Source organism: Vicugna pacos, chromosome 4 (genome assembly GCF_048564905.1).
Source record: "Vicugna pacos chromosome 4, VicPac4, whole genome shotgun sequence".
Classification (NCBI taxonomy): domain Eukaryota; kingdom Metazoa; phylum Chordata; class Mammalia; order Artiodactyla; family Camelidae; genus Vicugna; species Vicugna pacos.
In genome coordinates, this window is record NC_132990.1 from 70,471,405 (window position 1) to 70,492,310 (window position 20,906).

The window sequence follows — 20,906 nt, forward strand, 5'->3', positions numbered from 1 at the left end:
GGGTACAACTATTAACATTTTGTAAATGAGAAAATTCGGAGATTTAAAAGAAAGTTAAGTACCTTGTCCATTTAAGGAGTGGCTGACCCCAATCTGCCAGTATCAGGACTGGAGATCAATAACGTCATTCGATAACAATCAAATATAGACCTGCTGAGAATCTGTTCATGTCTTGTAATGCTTTTTGTTCTTCTCATGAGAGTTTAAAAAAGGCTACACTGAGATCCAAGACTGGAAGGGAGAATTTCTCCACTGATGGGCACAGAGAGACTAGACTCCCCTTGAGTCCTGTGACTGCTTCTCTGTCTGGCCATAGCTATTCTTACTGCCATATTCTGCTTCTATAAATGACACTGGTCTATGTCACAGACAGGAATCAATTCAAAAGGAAGTTTCTCAAAGGTACAAGAGAAAGGCCATCTCCCAATCAACCCTATAGCCCTTCAAAGAAGCATTTGGCAAATTCTCACAGCATGTGGAAAAAGATCATAATGAAGGAAGCTACTGTTAACTGAGCACTTGCATGCAGACTCTGTGCCAATTACTTAACACATGTTATTGGGCTGAATCATCACAACAAACCTAAACAAGGTACCCTTACTTTACGTAAAGGAAACTGAAGCTCATGAGGTGATATCACAGTCACTCAGCTAGTATGAAAGCAAGCTAGGCCTGGAATCCCCAAAGTCTTTGCACCTAACCAACACATTCTGTGGCTACAGCAAGGCAAATCTATTCATTCCATGCAAGTAAGTCAGGCCCTCCCCCACCTGAAAACAAAACAAAACAAAAACCCCACGCAGAAAAGCTTAAAAAAAAAAAAAAAAGCCAAGGTCTCCCTTTGTAAATGAACAAACACTGAAGCCAAACGCCTGGCCAGATGTCAGACATAGACGTCTGCACCTTTCATTCTTGTAAAGGACTTGAAGGGTATTTAAAGCATGTTTACCTTCATTATCTCATATGTACCAAGGCCAGGGCAGGGATTATTTTTATCTTATCGATACAGCAAAGAAAATTCAGTGAGTACCAATCATGTACCATGCAACATTCAAGAAGTTTTCACATGTACTGTCTTATTTATTCATCACAATAACTGTGAGAAGTTTCATTATCCCCGTATTACAGAACTGGGAATCTTAGAGTTAGAAAGGGCCTTAAACTGGCTTGAACAGACCTTTACCCGAGGCATGAATTCCCTGTAAAATATTCCAAGATGAAGGGTTGTCCCACACTCTACCTGCACATCTCCAGTGACTCAGTAAGGCATGTCATTCCATTCATTCCATTTTAGATAGTTTTAATGGTTCAAAAGTTTTTCTTTACACTGAGACAAAGTCTGTTAACCTGAAGCTTTCCTCATTGCCCTGAGTTATGTGCTCACGGCAAAAAATAAATGTATAACCTAGCCTAGTTCGTATACCAACCATTTAGAGATTTAAAGATAAACAGAGTTCCTATCTGTGGAATTTTTTTCCTCTGCCATTTGTTTTTCTTAACCATATACTATCAAAATTTCTCATAAAACAAAAGTATCCAGAAGTGAATGGTTTGTTTTTCTTAATTTAAGACTCAACTAGCTTTCCTTGTGTTTCTGCAACTATCAACACCAGTAAACACACAGTATATGCTATAAAAATGCCACACAGTTTATAATGGGAAAACTGAGGCTTAAGGAGGTCAGAAAATTTACTCATGGCTACACAGTTAGGAGTAGAATTGGAGTTAGAATTTTAAGAACTTCTGATTCTAAGACCACTGTATTACCAATCCCCCTGCACTTAATTCATATCTGGTTCACATACATCTAAATCTTGAAGTATTTATCACATATATTATTAATCCATATCTTTCTAATTCCGTTCTCGGGAAGGGTAGGACTTCTTGAACTCAAAGGTGGGACTTTACATTTGTCCTTGATCAATGCTACCTTCATATAATAAATTCTATACATCGTTTTGGCCTACTGAAATCTTTGGGGATCAGGGTCTGCCATGCAGTATACTAGTTATTTCTCCCTCCTTCTCCTTTTTTCCATGTATGGTCAGTATTAGATCATTTTCATTTCCAACCTTAAAACAATATTCAACAACAATATCGTATTCAGGCAAGCTGCTGGAGCCCCTTCTCCAATCTGACTTATACAAATTAGCATCCTGGAAACAGCTGTTAAACTAGTTTTGCCTGTTAATTAGGCCAGACACCCGAGTCTGGCCAGCATTTCTCTATCTTATACACAAGCATATCATGATTGTGTCACATGCTTCACTGAAATTTCAGATTCATCACGTCTGAATTATCTTAGTGAGCCTAACACAAAGGAGATGTTCACAAGCATTCCTAATTCAGCATTCTTAATCTATTTATTCAATGTTCTTCATCTGTATTAGTCTACCTGAAAATATAATGGGAAGAAAATCAGGCAAATAGGTACATCAAAGTGAAGGCTATGGGAATATAGCTGATATTTTATAATAATTTAAAATAGAGTATAATCTATAAAAATATTAAATCACTATGTTGTACACTTGCTACAAATACTACGATTAAAATATATATAAAGTAACAACAGCAATAAAAACAAAGGAGAGACTACGGCTCCTTAGTAACTGTAGCACTCATAAGGCAGTAAGGTAAGAGACAGAAGAGTCAATGAAAAGCTGAAGGTTTAAAAAATGATAGGTATTTGAAACTTTGAACAAGGTACTTTGCTATCTACAAAAATAGCAATGGATAAAAAAAATAGCAATGGGTAAAAATAGTGTAGGAAACAGAAAACTCTTATTATCAGAGAAACTGAGTAATTGTCTTGATCGGGAATACTAAAAGTAGAAGGGTTCAGATTGTGAACTCTAAAAATAGCATTTCCTATGAACAGGAGCCAGGACTCCTAAGAGAAATGGTTGATTCCAATATATACAAGATGAGTGTTGCACTACCCAAGATTAATAATGGGGTTAATGTCAAAAGGATACAGAAATCAACATAAAAACCTCCCACTGGCCTAAGATGGAGCAGGCCATCACCAAAAAGATAATGATGGCAATGGATTAAAACAAATATAAAAATCAATGTTTATAATATTAAAAAGAAAAACCTCATTAGTTACCACTGGAGGCTGCTAGAATACCAATTCGCTATTCTGAAAATTGATTAATAAAAGGGAAAAAAAATCAGACACTAAAGTAAAAACTATTGGAATCTTCCTCTCTTGCTCCCCTCCTAAAGAGTAAGAGAAAAGAGGAGGGAGAAAACTAAGAGTTTTCAAGAACTTTAAACTCTTAAACTTGAAACTTTGAGAAGATTGGGGTAGGTAAACATCTGCCTGGTGGTCAAGGGAACAGGCCTGGGTGGGGAGGCAGAGTTGAGCTCAGGGCCCACGGCAAGGCAAGCCCCAACTCAGAGATGGAAAGGAAATAAAAGACTGTCCGCTCTATGAAATCTTTCAAGCAGAGGCAGCAGAACATGGCAATAAGAACTTGGGCTCTAGAGTTAGAATCCTTGGGCTTGTATCTAGGCTCTGTGACTTGCTGGCTGTGTGTTTGGAAAGTTTCTCAACTTCTCCAGAGGTACCACAGTTTCTAGTCTATAAAATGTGAGTCATACTATCTTCTTCAAAGAATTGTTGAGAGAATCAATGAGTTAATAGATTACCTATAAATGACATGGAGCTCTCGCTTCCTCATGGTCTGGATTAGAATAGCTTTGCAAACCCTAAAGTACTAGACAGTATTGCTGCTTAATTGTCTTTTTTTTAAACCTAAAAAAATTTTTTTTTAATTCCACTAGCACAAAGGAGGAGCATTCAGTCTGGTAGCAGGGTACAGTAATAACAGACTTCCTAGAGTTTATGAGTTCTGAAGTATGACTACCAGTAAGACAAGTGAAAATCAAGGAGGGTATAGGCAGAAGAAAGAATTGGCATATAAAGCCATGTCTTAATTTTGGCGCTAGAAACCTCTCTCTAACTTGAGTTTTCCCTGAAACAATTTCATTCCTTTCTAAAATAGCCAAGATAGTTTACTAGGCTTCAACAAGACTATCAAGATGAGTTACACAGAAATATTCATGGATATAATACCAATATGTCCTACCTCTCTATATGTAAAAGAATCTACATTTTGTTCCTGCAAAATGTTCTAAAAGGAATTTGCTGATTACTCATGATAAATAAATGTAACCACACATGAACATTATTAGAAAAAAAGATAACACGTTTGTCTTTGCTACAGCCTTCCAAAACTTAAAATTATTCTAGTGCAGGTAACAGGAACTATCATATTAAATTTCATTTCTTCAATGTTAACATGCCTGTTGCAAGAGAGAAGGGCAGACGCAGAGCTCGTTTAGAGTCTTTACGGACTCAGATTAATCTTCAGAGGCAGAAATGTCAAATTCAAAGGAAATAATGAAAATGATGAATAAAGCAGCTGACATGGTTGGCTTAGAAAATGAATAACAATCTAAACCAAGTATAGAGCCCTAGCAACATCTCTTCAGAACACCACTGACACGCGCCTGCTTAAACAAATCGGTTTCCACTTCCACATCATTTAGCAGAAACAAAAAGCAAGTGAGAACCAAGATATTTATAAACGAATCTGGTCATCAATCTGACCAGAATTTTACAATACTGAGGTTCTTGTTTGTCAAAGTAGCAGGACCCCTCAGTTACACCTAACCAAGATTATACTGTGGGTTAAACAAGTCTCAGTCAAAGACATTAACAGTAACATCTGGCACCATGACTGCTACAGAGAAGAAGCTCATTTTGCTGAATGAATGAATAAATGAACAATAAATGAATAAATGGTATGGCTTAGTGCAGTGTTTTCCAAACTATAAGTCATAACCCATAGCATCATGACTAGCATTTTTGGAAGAAACGAAAGAAAATATCAAAGCGCATAACAGTGCATCACATGTACTAAGGGTAAAATATTTCTTTCAATTGAAGTGTGTGCATTTGTATATCTGTGTGTACATGTGTGCAGTGGAGTACTGGGTTGCAACATACTATGAAACAAAGTGTAAAAAGTTTGGAATACACTGGTTTAGTGATTAAGACACACTGGGTATGAATTTCAGCTCTACCATGTCTAACTGTAACTGCGGACAAACGACTCAGTTCTCTAAGCCTGACTGTCAACTGTAAAACAGAGATAACAACAGTATTCATCTGATGCAGTTGCTAGGGAATAAATGGTAAAGGCATACAGGGACAATAGTAACATGTACCGGTGCTTATTATGTAACAAGTTCTGTTCATATGTGTCACATAATAATTCACTCATTCCTCACAACACTACGTAGCAGACACTACTATAATCCCCATTTTGTAGATAAAAAAGACTGAGGCACACACACAGAATAAGAAATATGTACAAGGTCCCCTACTAGTTCTAGCTATCTAGTAGGCAGCAGAGCAAGGATTCTAAGCAAACAACCTTGCACTAGGATCCGATACCTTTCACACTATATACTATACTGCTTAATACAATTCCTAATAAATAATTATGCTGTTGTTACTAAACATTAGTTTATGCCGATGTTACGAAAGATAGGTTTTCTGTAAGACTAGACACTGACAAAAATTTGCAACTTGTGAAACATTGCAGAAAGTATTTTGTTTAAAAAGAAATTCATCTTAAACAAAAGCAACAAATACTGCTATAATTTAAAAAAAAAAAGAAAAGGCTTTGATAGAGTTCAAATTATTGTTCAATTCTTAGCAAACCAGAATAGGAAAAAACTTGTTCAAAATGATAAATGTTATCTAAAGAAACCTATACTTAAAAAGCTTTTCTTCTGAGACTGGAAGACAAGGATGGCCCACTATCAACATCTTCATTCAACATTGTACTAGAGGTTCTACCCAGCACAGAAAAGTAAGAAATACACAAAAACTAACCATCTTTCATACCAGTTATAAACAGAACAATTCTGAAAAGATGCCATTTACAATAGCATCAAAAACTACAAAATAGGTAGGATGCAATCTAACAAAGACATATAAGATCTCTACCGAAAAAATTTAATATGCTTATTTAATATAAAATATTTCTAAGATAAACTGAAGATTTTAGTAAATGGAGAGATATACTATGCATTCATAGATTGGAAGAAAGTTATTACTGTAAAGACCCACAGATTTAGCAAAATTCCATTAAAAATCTCAACTCTGTGTATATGTTTATGTGTATAACTTGACAAGTTAATTCTAAAATGTATATGGAAATGTAAAAGAACAAAAATAGCACAAATACTTAAGAAAAACCAGACTTGATCAACTATATATCAATATTCATCTTAAAGGTAGAGTAATTAAATGATCTATTGGCTTAAAGATAGACAAATAAACTAAAGGAACTAAATGGAGAATCCTACAACATAACCATGCATATACGGATATTTAATTTACGATAAGAGTGGCAATGCAGAGCAGTGAGGAAAATACAGTTCTTTTCAGTGAACAATGTTGGGACAACTAGATAGCTATATGAAAAAAAATAAGAAAGAAACTTGATCCTACCTCACACCATGAAAATATTTAATTTCAAGTAGACAACAGACCCAAATATCAAAGGCAAAATAATATACTACTCAGATGATAATAAAAAAGAACATCTTCATGATCTTGGGATAGGAGGAGATTTTAAAAATAGGCCACACATAAAAAACTCTAACATAAAGAAAAATAACAAAACTGGACTGCATTAAGAGGAAGAAATTCGAGAGAGTGACAAGGCAAGCAACAGTGTGAAAGAAGACACAGACAATATACACAAAGAAGTCATATCCAAACGTACACAATTTCTATACATCAATAAGAAAAAAGCAACCCAGCATAAAACTGGGCAAGAGACCTGAACAGTCATTTCAGAAAGGAGGCTAGCCATTTAATCAATAAACTTACGAGAAGATGTTCAAACCTATTATTAATCAAGGACACACACATTAAAATCACAATGATACACTATTACATGTCCATTAGAATGGCTAAAAATTAAAAAAGACTTCAAGCTATAGTGGCAATTTGGAAAAACTAACTTTCATATACCATTGGCAGAAGCGTTTACTGGTACATCTACTACAGAAAACAGTGTGTCATTATTAAAGTTGAAGATATACCTATCTTATGACCCATCCCCAGGTCCATACCGAACAGAAAAGCATGCACATGTGTATTAGGAGACAAGTTCAGGGATGTTCACAGTAATATGCTTTATAATCTTTTTTTTTTTAATGGCGGTACTGAGGACTGAGCCCAGGACCTCACACATGCTAAGAATGTGCTCTACCACTGAGCTATACCCACCTCCCCCCACCACCAACAGCATGCTTTATAAAATCCCCAAATTAAAAATAACCCATATATTCATCAACTTACTATAGATAGTGTATTCATACAATGTAAGGATTAAAGCATGTAAAGATTCCTGAATTACTGCAACAACACAGATGACTCGTACAAACAATGTGGTAAAAGAAATCAGGAAAAAAAAAAGAATATACACCGTAGGATTCCATTTATATTAAATAAATTAGAACAACAGTAGTAGCAACAATAAACAGGCAATGGAGGGGAAAGAGACTAGAGTGAGGAGAGGAGAGACTGGGTGGAGAGGAGCTTTTGGATCCTGGCAATTTTCTATTTCTTGATTTGGGTGCTTGTTTTATATTAGTTCATTAGGCTATAAATTTGTGTTCTATGTACTTTTCTCTAAGTGTTTTATTTCACAATAAAAAGGTTGAAAACAAAGGACAGGAGGGTACTTCAGGAAAGGGAAATGACATCAGCAACAGCAAAATGAAGCAAACTAAACGTAAAGTGTGGTTGAAGGAACTGCACAGGATATAGTTAAGTGAGAGAGTATTAACAGAGGAAGGGCGAGAGAGAAGTCTAGAAAACTGGTTTGGAATAGACTATAATGGATTTTTATCATACTACTAAAAGGCTACTGAGATTTTTAAATAGAGATATGTCTGAATCAAAGCAGTATTTTAGGAATATTAATCTCACAGTGATGTGCAGGTTGCCACAAGATGGATGGCACGGGCATCTAAGTAACAGGAATGGTAATGAACGAATGGTTGAATGGAAGTGAAAAGAAAGCTTAAGGGCCCTAGAGACGGCTTGTTGACTGACTAGATTCTACAGGAGGATGAGGGGAGGATGGGACAGTTAAGAGGAAAGTGTTAAAAAACAAAAACAAAAACACTTGAGGTTCTAAACCAAGGTGACTATGAGAAATGTGGTATCACTAATAGAAAAGAGTAAAGCAAAAGCTGAGTGAGGGGTGAAAAAAGTCAATGGTATTAGCTTAAGAGAGGATGATGAGCAAGTCAAGCAGAAGTATTCCAAAGGCAGTTATTTAGAAGACAATGATTATGGCTAGAATGAAGGATTTGGGAGTCATCAACACAACAGATGGCAACAGATTATAACTCCAAGGAGGAAGGGGATGTGTGGAGAAGCAGCCTCAGGATAAAACTGAGACACAGAGAGGGGAAGGTAAGAAGTTAGGGAAGGGAAGTGAGATGACGTGATCAAAGAAGAAACAGGTAAAATATAAATCCATGATTATGAGATGATAAGGGACAAAAAGGGTTTCACACAGAGAGCACTGTCAAACACAATGCAGGTCAAAAAGTATAAGGAATAAGAAAAGGCTCAAAGGTCACTGAAAGAAGAGTTTCAGTGAACTGATTAGAATGAAAATGAGGCTGAATTAAAAATAGGTGAGTAGTAAAGAAATAAACTAAATAGTATTTTATTACTCCATTAAAGAGTGACAGGGAAACATTTCACAGGAAGCAGGAGATTTAAGATTTTTTTTTTAGATAGTAGAAATTCATATGCATTTAAAAAAGATAAACATAAAAACAAAAGCTTTTAAAAAGAAAGAACCGTAATCCAGACATACTTTCAAAATAAAAATTTGCGTGAAAAGTTTAAAAAGTTAAACATTTTAATTTTTCTTATGTATTTTATATTTGTTAAGAAAAAGATACAGGTACTTGCTTAAGGTCAGAAAAGTAAAGTGATTCATCCAAGGTCACACAGCTAGTCATTGATGGAGCTGTGTCTCAATCTTACTACTTTTTGTTCCAAAGAGACTTTCCAGTATACCAACCTACCACCTATGGGGCCAGGATACAGGAAGAGAAGGATGGTATGTATCAAAATGGAGCCTCACTGCTGCTGCTGGCTTTTTTTTTTTTTTTAAACCAAAGAAACAACAGGACTCACGATGAAATCAGCGAAACAAAGAATTAACTGGATGTATTCTTACCATGCTGTGAGTGAGCACTAAATACTTTCATATTAGCAACCAGTTCTACTTTAATTTGTTTAAATACAGGCCAAACCCTGTTATCAAAATGCCTCTGACTCTCAAACCTCCACTCAGCCCTGCTGTTACAAAAATACTTCTCTGACCCCAAGAAGGGCATTTTACCCATTCCAAAGGTTCAGGTTGCGCAAATTACATTTGGAAACTGATTTTTATCAAAACCTGCTTTTCAGACTGTGATGAAGGCCAGATTTAGGAAATGGAGAGTACAGCTGCTCACTAGACCAAAATTATACTGACAACTAAGGCAATCTGGAACTTGGCTGGCTAAAGGGTATCCAAAACAAAGGGGATCTGTCTCAACTGGATTACAGGTTCTAACTCCCAGTCAGCTGCACAGTCTAAGGACTGACTCTTCTCGGTTTCATAAATTGCCATCATCTGAAATGAAGGCCTCAGGTAGTGTAGCAGAATTGAAATTGGGAACAGGTACTCTCAAAATTCCATTTGTAAACACAGAATTTAAACAGATATAAGTAAAAATCCTAGAATTTCTCCTCTACTAATATACCTCTCCCTCCTCCACTGTACATACCACTATAAAAATATAATTCCAGAGGCCACATATGGAGTTCCACAAAGGACACTTCTAAAAAATGACGTCAGTTGAGTGAAAATAAGTGAGCAATTTACAAGATTGGTATGGAATGAATGGGAGTTATCCTTACAGGTCACTGAATAAAAGATGGATAAAAGACAAAAGAAAATGTTACCACCACCATTAACTGCTTAGGCCTGGAAACAGAGATGAAATGGTTCACAAATTAAAATTAGCTGAAAGCCACAGGAAATGAATCCAGGGAAAATACTACTCTATCACTCAACAGGTAGGGGTAAGAACATAAAAATTCAGACCACAGTCTCTAGCTCCTTCCTGTCTCTTATGTGTAGGGATCTTTGAACTAGGAATCAAGTTTCAATTTGTGATAAAAACAGTTTTCATATTCATGCAAATTTAAGCTTTCCAGTTGGAGAAAACCTGCAAATCTGTGGTTTGCCCTATTTGAATTGTCACTGGGAACTTTTAAGGACTCGTTCATTTAGGCAAAAAAGAGTTGTTTGAGTCTGAGGAGTCTTCTCTGGGAGAAAAAAAAAGAATATATAGATATTTAATTAATAGATAGCTTGGATCTACTGTTTAAACAAGTATTTTTGAAATTGGAAGTATAAAGTAGACACTGATTCACTATTCCATAATTATTTCTTGCTTCAAATTATCTCTTGACGTCTATTCACTGAATGAGTATTTGAGGGTTCCTCTGTGCCTCTGGAACTGTGAATGTGACCAGTAAGATGGCCTTTGTTCTAGAAAAGCAGCAGCTGCTCATCTATATGACAGTGGTGGTGATGAGGGCTGGGGATGAGGTGAAGCAGAGATGCTATACCATGTGGATTTGTAAGAGTTGACAGCAGTCATTATGGCTCCTGAAGCTTAAATATGACTCCCCGTAATAAAAACACAGTGATCTTAAGTCAATCTGTGGACACTGCCCAACCTGAACAAGCCTGCTTCCTCTGTCTTTTTACCAAGAGTTTTCAGCCTTTGGAGTTTAATACCCCTAGACCCACTTATGCAGTGTATGATTTCTAGTCCCCTTGTCACACTGGTCACCTGCCTTCCCCTCTGGACATGTTCCTGCTTGTAAAGATCATTTGCAAATATGATGCTCAGAATCCCGTGTGGCTTGATGAGTACAGAACACAGGGAATCTAGTCTCCCTACTCCCCTTCGTATACTATGTTTTTAATGAATGCAAATTGGGTTTATCACCTTTAGGGCAGCTGTGATGTATTTATGACAGTATATATTAAATGCCTGCAAAACGGATTAATATTATTGATCAGTCCTGAATATACAGTAACACAAATCTCTTGTCTTTTTTTTTTTTCCCCCATGTTTTGCTGCTAAGCTGCCTCATTCACATCCTATAAACTAGGCCCTGGTGACAAATAAAAAGACTTTATTGCCTTGTCTGAGTCACCCTGATATTTCCGTCTATTAAGGTGATATGAGCTTTCCCGCCTAGCTTTGATTCATCTATAGAAGCCCAAGGCCCACATTCCACAGCTGTACTTCCAGCTTTGACACAAAATTGGTGAAGATTAAGCTAGCCTGATGATCTCAGGCTGGTCATTTCTCTTTATATCAAAAAGTAATATATTAAGTATAGTGATTTTTTAAATACCAAAATTTATTTTTTTTAATATTTAAAACTTTTCCCAATTTTATTGGGGTATAATTGACATATAGCACCATGTAAGTTTAAGGCGCACAATCTGATGACTTGAAATGCTGACTTGTGAAATGATTACAAGTATACTTGTATAAAGAGGATAAAGAGGATGAACTATGAAATCAAACTGTCTGGATTCAAACCTCAGCTTTTACATTTACTAAATGTATGGTGGCTTCAGTCCCCTATTCTATAAAATGAAGATAATAACAGCACTTACATGACAAAGTTGCCGTGAGAACTGAGTTCACACATGTGACATGCTTAGTGCTCAGAACACACTTAATACACATAAAGTTCCTGGCATATAGTAAATGCTCAATAAATGTGTGATGTTATTATTATATCATTCACCATTTTGTCTCAGGATAGCCATTAGTAAAATGAGAACAGTGATTCCCCTGAAAAGTTTCTATGAGGACTAAATAGGAATGTATGAGAAAGTGCTCCAGATATTCTAAAGTTCAGGGTACCTATGAGGAAAGGTGATTATTTACCTCAGTGAGCTAAGTCTTCTATGACTGGGGCCTACTGGGTTTGCCTACCAGGCAGAAAAACATCTTTTTATAGTAGCTTCACATATGTGGCTCTCCTTAGCAGCCTGATTGCTCCCCTTAACATTTACCTCTGGTTTTTTGAGATTATTGCTTAAGTTAGAAGACCAAAAATTTACTTATTAAGCTTTTGCAGTAAACTGCCCTTGAAGTTTTTAAATTTGTTTTCTTTTTACTGTTATTATAAAGTCAAAAGCAAACCCAGCTGTGCATCCCAGTTAATCATTATTTTAGCTGTGTGACAATCTCTCTAAGCCTCTTTCTTCATCTATAAAGTAAAAATATTTTTCTTACAGAACTGTTTGTGAGAATGAGGAGATTAAAATATGTAAAAGGCTTGTAGAGTACTTGAAATGAAGATGAGGATCAACAAATGTAGTTGTATTTTATTATGATTATGGTTATTATTTCTCCACCGAAGGGTGACAGCTCTTTTTAGAAATGTCTTCCATGAATTTGAGTTTAATTTAAAGGCCCCTATCAGAGAGGTAAAAATACACACAGTGCAATTCTACGAAACCATTAAACCAAAGCTGTCAAAGTCTCTTTTGGGAAAGTGTGTATATACAAAATTGTCTTTGGGTATATTCCAAAGAGACTCCCTCAGACTTTCATTAGTGTAGCTTCCAACTGTCAAAATCCTGCACTTCTATCAACAGACACTGAATTAAGAGGCTGATCTGACTACTGAAGGTTTCACTGATAAGGATATAAAGGATACTGAGGGTTGATGTGTTTGTTACATTAACTCAGTCATTTGTAACTTCTCTGATTACTTGATCCTGGATTATGGAGTCATTAAATTTTAGAATTAGAGGAAGCTTCAGAAATAAACTAGTACCTCATCCTCATTTTACAGATGGAGAAACTGAGGTCCAGAGAATTAAAGTAATTCGCACATACATGTTGCATAAGTAACTTCTACACTACAGCTGGCTCTGCATTTCATTTAGCCTTTAAGTGCCCTGTGTGTCTATAATACTCAATGCTGCTATTCTGGATCACATGAATTTGCATACCAAACTTTCTATTCTAGTAAAAAAGAAAAAAAAAACTGGGAATATTGTGGAATCACGAGTGTCAAAGTGTTCAAGGCAACTTTCTGAAATTTAAATATCATAACTGAATATAGATGGGCCCTCAGAATCCCTATATAGCTTCACACTGAAATCCTTAAAATACACGTGTAAACTCTACTGTGGACTACTTTATCTGTCCTGATCACTGCTGAACCTATCCATAGAGCCTTATTAAGTGAAAAGTACTCAAGAATGTTATCTGAATGAATGAAAGAAATTGGACAAGCATATGAAATCTCTCCTTTTTGAAACATTTTTCTTTCTTGGCTTACAGAATCTCACTTGCCTGGCTTTCCTACTTTCTTTCAAGCCACTAGTTTCTTGGTCTTTTATTGAATACTCTTTGTAACCCCTGGATCTCTTTTCTATCAATTGTCTCTCATAGATGACTTCAGCCTTCCACCTATATTGTGATAATTCCCCAAAGTGTGTTTTTAACCAAAAACCTCTCTTGAGCTTCAAACTTCTATATTTAAACTATTTGACATTCCATTTGGCTTTCTAATAGGCATATACTTATCGAGGCATCTACTTCTCAAAGTCAAACATAATTCTAGATTCTACTCCTGTGTCTCCTATATCAACATGTTTCCTGGGTAATCCTCCCCAATCTTACTAACTGAAACCAATATTCATTAATTGGTCAAGCCTAAAATCTAAGAGTCATTCCTTAATCCTTTTACTTTCTTTTATATTCAGTCATCCAAACCATCAGCAAACTCTTATCAGTTCGCCCTCCAAAACAGATCTACTTCCCATCTCCACTACTGTCAGCCCTTGTTTAAGCTACCATCACCTCTCACCTGGATGACCATTCATTCTACTAATGGTTTCCCTACTTTTCCTGGGCTCCCTACAATTCATTTTCCAACCCATTCTACAATGTGTGGGAGGGAGGGGGTATCTTTAAAAATCCTTCTGCTCAGAACACTCTACTTCCTTTTACACATGAAATAAAATCCATGGCCTATATATAGTTCTATATGATCAGGCCCTGGCCTAATTCTCCAACTTTATCTAATTCTACCCTTTCTCTATTCACTGGAAATAATCCTTTCTCATTGTCAAAAGAGCAAGTTTTATCTAGGGAGAGCATTACAGAGGACTAAATCACAATGTATCAATTCAATTGTTTAACATTCCTAAATCCCACAAGGCACTGTAGAATTGTGAGAAAAACTCCTGTGTCATAAAGCACAGGTTGGCTATTAAAGAAAAAGGCTGCAAGCTACAAAAGTATGATGTGTAAACTATAAACTATGACTTAATAATGAAAAATTCAATAATGAAAAACCAAAAACCACAAGTGAAAAAATGGAAAGACCTGGACATTACACTAAAGAGGATATATGGCTGGCAAATAAACATATGAAAATATGTTCAACATCATTAGCCTTTAGTGGGGGGTGGGGGTATGGCTCAAGTGGGAGAGTGCATGCTTAGCATGCATGAGGTCTTGGGTTCAATCCCCAGTACCTCCGTTAGAAAGCATATAAACCTAGTTATCTCCCCTCCTTGCCAAAATAAAATAATACAATAATAAATAAAATATTAAAAAAAAAAACAAACATCATTAGCCTTTAGAGAAACGAGATACCATAAGAGATACCATACATATTAGAATGGCTAAAAAAAATTTTTTTCAATTCGTTTCGTGACTCTACTTCTACATTATTCCCACAATAGATTCATTCATGCAAATATTAGTCCTTAACTAATAAACAAAAGTACATGTAAACTAATTTTTTAGAAGATTCTGATCACACAATACTTTTTATAAATACATTTGCTATTTGGGCCATTATTTTTTACATTTATTTTTATTAAGGCAACATTGGTTTATAACATTATATAAGGTTCATGTGTTTCATGTGTACAACTTTATACTTCTACTTCTGTATTCCCTACAGTGTGCTCACCATCAAAAATTTAGTTTCCATCCATCACAATACAGTTGTTCCCCTTTACTGTCCCCCTACTAATCCTATCCCCTCTGGTAACCACTACACTGTTCTCTGTATCTACATGTCATTTTTGTTTTATCTGTTCATTTATTGTTTGTTTGTTTGTATTCCATATACAAATGAAATCATATAGCATTTGTTTTTCTCCACTGGATTTATTTCACTTTGCACAATACCCTCAAGATCCATCCAAGTTGTTGCAAATGGCAAGATTTCACCTCTCTTTTTATGGCTGAGTAGTATTCCACTGTACATGTAGACCACATCTTCTTTATTCACAGAATGGCTAAAATTTAAAAACAACAATACCAAGTGATGGTGAAGATCTGGAGCAACTAGAACTCTCATGCACTTACAAGTGAGAATGCAAAATGATACAACCAGTATGGAAAAGTTTGACAGATTCTCATAAAGTTAAACATATGCTTACAAATGTGACCCATCAAGTTTACTCCTGGTTACTTACCACAGAAAATAAGGAGTTAGATCACACACAAACTTGTACATGAAATGTTTACAGCAGCTCTATTCATAATCACTGCAAAGTGGAAATAATCCACATGTCCTTTAAGAGGTGAATGAATCAACAAACATACAACGGAATACTACTCACTAGTGAAAAAAGAGCGAACTACTGAGAAATGTAACAATCTGGATGAATCTCAAAGGCATTATATTGAGTGCAGAAGTCAGTTGCAAAAGGTTACTTACTGTGTGAGTCCATTCCAAGAACACTGTCCAGAGGATAAAATTATAGTAACAGAGAACAGATTGGTGACTGATGGGAGGTTAGGATTAAGGTAAGGGCATGTGGGAGAGGTGTTTTTTTGGAGAGGGAGGGGTGGCAAGGGGTAACAAAACTTTCCTATCTTTATTATAGTGGTGGTCACACAAATCTATATTCATAGAACTGCACACCCCTTTCAAAACCCCTAAATTTTACTGTGTAATTTGAAAATAAAATTAAAAATTAAAAAACAAAGTATCTAATACTACCTATCCAAAAACATTATAATGCTTTGTTCACTGTTATTAACTATTTAACCAAGTTCTAAATAAAAATACAAGGATTATCTCAGTAAAAACATACACAACTTGCCCTAGAAAGCCAGAAGAAACTTTTAGTCTAAACTTGTGTAAAAGTCTAGGTAAGATATTACTAAGACTTTCTCTGTTCTTTAAAAACATACAACAGACCATTTCTGTTTTTGGAACACTCCTCCAGAACACAGACAGTATAACTTTAACTTATTAGAACTATTTAACCAAGGCCTCTCCCTCTGTAATATCTGGCAATCTATAACAAAGTTAGCATGCTCTCCCTAAACCCCAGCAGCATCAGCATCCAAGGCCTCCAGCTCTGGGGCAGACTGGTGCCCTTTTCTAGAGAAGTACATTAATCTCTTCAATATATTTGCAAGGACAGGATTGACAGGAATGTAAAGAGGGTCCTCTTCCGCTCAACAGGGGTAAGGGTATCCGTTCACAAACCAAAGCTCTCTAGGGTTTCCCTCGCATCTAGAATCAACCAATCTTTCTGGTGTATACGGGTCTTAATAACTCACCCTGTACTCTTATCAGATTATTTCATATTGTCATGCCTTTGCTCACACTGCTCCTTCTGCCTGGGAGACCCTTCCCCACTTTAGCAGCTTGGCAAACATTGACCAATCTGTCATGATGCCTTCCTGGTTGAGGCCTAACCTGATAATCCAAGTAGAAATGAACACTCTTACCTCTGTACACAACCTCTGTACCCTCTAGGATTACGATCACTGTGCCTCCAACATTCTGTTGCACTTATCTGTTCATCTCCCTATATTAGACTGTATGCTCCACGGAGCAGGGAGAGGTTCTTATTTTTCCTGTATATCCATAATATATAGCTCAATACCTAACATAGGGCAACCACCAGTGAATGTCAGCGGGATGAATGAATAGTGTAGCTTCTCTACTTGCAAATCAAAGTGCACGGTTTATAAGAACTCTAAATGACAAACTGGTGAGCCAGCCCAAAAACCTTATGCCAATGCTCAAAGCTCAGTGCTCAGCTTCCTAGGTCCCTGCCCAGTTCTAAGGTCCTGATGAAAGAGAGACAAATTAGCATGCTTTAAGTGAAACCGTATGTTCTAGGAGGGTGGAAAATGTAGTTGCTACACTGCCTTACCGTAAGGCCACTTTATCCAGAATTCTGACCAGACTTAGTATAAAGGACCAGAACACAGACATGTGCATTATTGGACAGTCACATTCTATTGCCAAAAAGTGCTTTTATAACTACTTTCACATGTACAACAATGTTCAGAAGAAGTGCTAGAATCTCTCTGCACTCATCATTAAAATCACAAATTATGAAACTTAAATAATGCACATGAGCGTTCTTTTACAATTACACTCAAGTGATTTTACTAATGTAGCCATCAGGGTTCTGCTTCCCTGAGGCCTTGGATCAATACTTTCATAAAACTAGCACTCCTTCCCCCTACTCCCCAAGACTCCCTAGACATTCATCATTCTCTTACTTTGATTAGACTGATGGTTGGTGGAAATAAAGAACTAAGAAACTAAGTTAAAATATTTTCCAGCGTATGATGAATTTTCCAAACTAAAGCATAGCCTATGGTGGGGAGTTTTTCTCTAGTATCAGATTAGTACCCTCATGGCAAGTGTTTCAGTGTACATGACTGCAAAAGGTTATGTGGAAATGAGAGCAGAGGTGATGAAGGAGAATTAATTTCTACATATTCAAAAGGAACCTAGAATCCCAACAGCACAACGTGGTGGTCAATTTCTTAAAGTACCCTTTAAAAGTGTGGTATGTTTAAAACAATGGTATGGACTATTTCCAATGACAGGGAAAGAAAGATACTAATTGTGGCACATTATCACCTTACCCCTATCCTGCCCCTAATCAAGAGAAGAGTTAAGGGTGGTAGATTTTCTTGTCAGCAGCAATTGACAACTATCTCATGGCAAACTTGAAAGACAAAAACCATGAATGCATGTGTACATGTACATATATTTCTATAATAGTAACAGTAAATAGTCAGGACTTCATAACAGCACGTATTGAGTGCCAAGACTTTCATTTACACACCTCCTCTTTCCACAGACTCATGTTTTGGGATTAAATGACCTCTGGTATGGTCTTTTTTTTTAGGGCCAAAACATGCATTTGCTGTAGAGCAGTTATTTAATAAATTGTAATTAAATATAGCTGATAGTTAATAAGTGATCTGTAACTTATCAGCTCCTTTGAAAAGCAAAACTAGGTTGCCGTAGCAACTGAGGGCACATGCTAAAACCTCATGGAAGGAAAACTTTTTTGCTAACAGTGAACAGGATGCTAACAAAGAAGCGGAAATGAAGTTTAGTCTCTCTACGCTTTTGCCAATTGCATTCCAGGACTCTAATTTTACTATGTTAAGAAAAATATTTGAATATTTTAACCTGAACCATACATTTGTAAGAGCAAAAACATTTCAAGAAATACCTAGCAAATGTAAAAAAAATACTAAAGAAATACAGACCCCAAAGTGGAAACAAATCCTACTGGCGGTTCTGAACACTGCTCTGGCAGCCAAATGCTCTTCCTCTCCTAGCAACTGCCCTCAAAAACTGTTTTGAGCGATAAAGTTAGTATCTGTTAAGCAACTTTAAAATTATTTTTCCCTTTTTGTAGTTCAGGTAAGAAATTATGTCTGATTCACCTGTGCTTCCAGGGCTCAATGAATGTTGGCTACATAAATTACTATTTTAAATACAGAGATAAGAATAGTAAACCTATGATACATCCTCTCAAACTGCAGAAGGCAGAGAGACTGAAGATTTCAAAGTTATGCAGGGAAATGATTAGCACGCTAACAAAACTCCCAACTTTACTATCCTTACAGTAAGGCTTTTGAGAAGGGGCTAATAACCATGGCCATGGCAATTATCGTGGCATCTGTTTATCTCCCAAAACACACGAAAGGAGATAAGACTAATATGACTATCCTTCCTTTCCTAATAATGACTTAATCTGTGTGCTCACTCAAAGCCCATCCCCTCTCCTTTTTCTTCCCATTAAAACAACTGTGAAAAGACTCTCTGTGGGAAAATGTCACAAATTTTGCAGGGACCCACTCATTACTAATCATTCTCATCAGCCCAGGAACAGAGTATTAGTGCAGCAACAGAAGGGAGGAGAAGCCGAACAGCTCATCTCACTGGTTGTAGGTACAGGATTTTCGTATTTCCAAAGGGTCCTTCCCTGACTGTTCCCCACTAAGGCATTCCCTGGGGACTTTTCTACTTGGAATATAAATAGCAGCAGCCACAGGCTCACCCAAGAATCTTCTCCTTCCTAATCTCCCTAAATCTGCTACTGTTTAAAACTCATTTCAATGACAAGGCACGCGCTGGGCACTGTGAAATGGGTTTACTTAGTTCTTATTTAATTTCTATAGCAGCCCTGTGGAAATTGGTATTTCCACATACATATGAGGAAACTGAGGCTCAAAGAGGCCAAAATACTTGGCCAAGTGACAGAGCCAGTTGCTGAGGTTCTTTCCCCAACACTGGAAAGCTTGTAGCAAAGCAATGGATGCAGTCAAGTTTTTATGAGCCATCTGGCAGCAGGGACAGTCCCTACCATACAGGCCAAGGGATCTGCTCAGAGGCCATGGAAGCAGCAGCAGGTTTTGTTTTTGTTCTTCAGTTTTTGTTTTTGTTTTTGTTTGGTTTCAACGGCTAAAAATCCTACAGGAATTCTGATTGGTCCCAATGACAATCCACTGAGGCCCACCAGTCAGTTGACTCCTGACCTTCCATGCTTCTCACCCTAATTAATGCAAGGTCCTTGGATCACAGTGTGAGCATCAATACCCCGTTAAGAGTTAGCAATGACCTCTACATCTATCAGCCTTTTCAAAATATGTAAAACAGCTGTGCATTGGGAACACCCCCAAACCCTCAACCTTAAAATATAAGTGGATGCATTTTTCCCAATTGTGGTGTTTTTACCAAGTCTTTGAGACATGACTTTTTTTATGTGTCTTAAAAAAATTTGAGGAGCAGCTTATTTTTCAAAAGCCTGAATCAACCATTCATAAAGAAGATTCTTACAAATGGATTGATTTCCTTGGCTAAAAAAGAAACCTCAGTAGCAGGGAACACAGAGAGAAAAGAACGATCTGAAAAAGTTTGGGGGAAGGGGGAATGTTTGCTTCCATACTTGTGCCTCTGATATCCTTTTGTTCTCCCACCTCATTGTATTAAGGATGCTAAATCAAACATGATTGCAGTGATGTTTGTGTGTGAAAATGACAAAAGCAATGGCCTAAAATCCCAACCTCATCTTGAACCCTGAAGACTTTTATGGCTTTTCCTTCACTAGGCCCTCCCTCTAAAGCACATTAAAGACCACATTGTTCAAAAGGGTCATGGTAGGTTTCATACCCCGTTTTAATACAATATAAATGGTAACCAAAATTCCAAGTTTTGTTAGTAATATTTGTACTTCCCTGGAAAATGCCCATTAAAAGAACTGATCCCTTGGTTTAAAGAGTAATGCGGAATTGTATCAGAAAGGCAAAAACAATGCTAGCGAGGAGGTCTGTGATGATTAGAGTTTCCTTTTATACGTAATTGCCCCCAGAAAAGGTGTACAGGTTAGAGATGGGTTAAAATATCCGGATGATCTCATGAAGTGTCAAAGTATTCTCTCAAGCCTCAAAAC

At 36.7% G+C, this 20,906-nt stretch overlaps 1 protein-coding gene across 7 annotated transcripts in view; it reads right to left on the reverse strand.

Moving 5' to 3' along the window:
- Positions 1 to 20,906, reverse strand: part of NR6A1 (nuclear receptor subfamily 6 group A member 1) — a 202,611-nt gene that overhangs the window by 38,653 nt on the left and 143,052 nt on the right. For 4 of the 7 annotated variants that reach the window (XM_072960115.1, XM_072960114.1, XM_072960113.1 and 1 more), the window contains one exon: positions 15,364 to 15,473. The exons of the other annotated variants lie outside the window; for them this stretch is intronic. In XM_072960115.1, coding sequence (XP_072816216.1) covers positions 15,364 to 15,442 — 79 coding nt within the window. In that variant the 5' untranslated portion in view covers positions 15,443 to 15,473. The remainder of the gene's footprint in view (positions 1 to 15,363; positions 15,474 to 20,906) is intronic. 7 annotated transcript variants of the gene reach the window in all.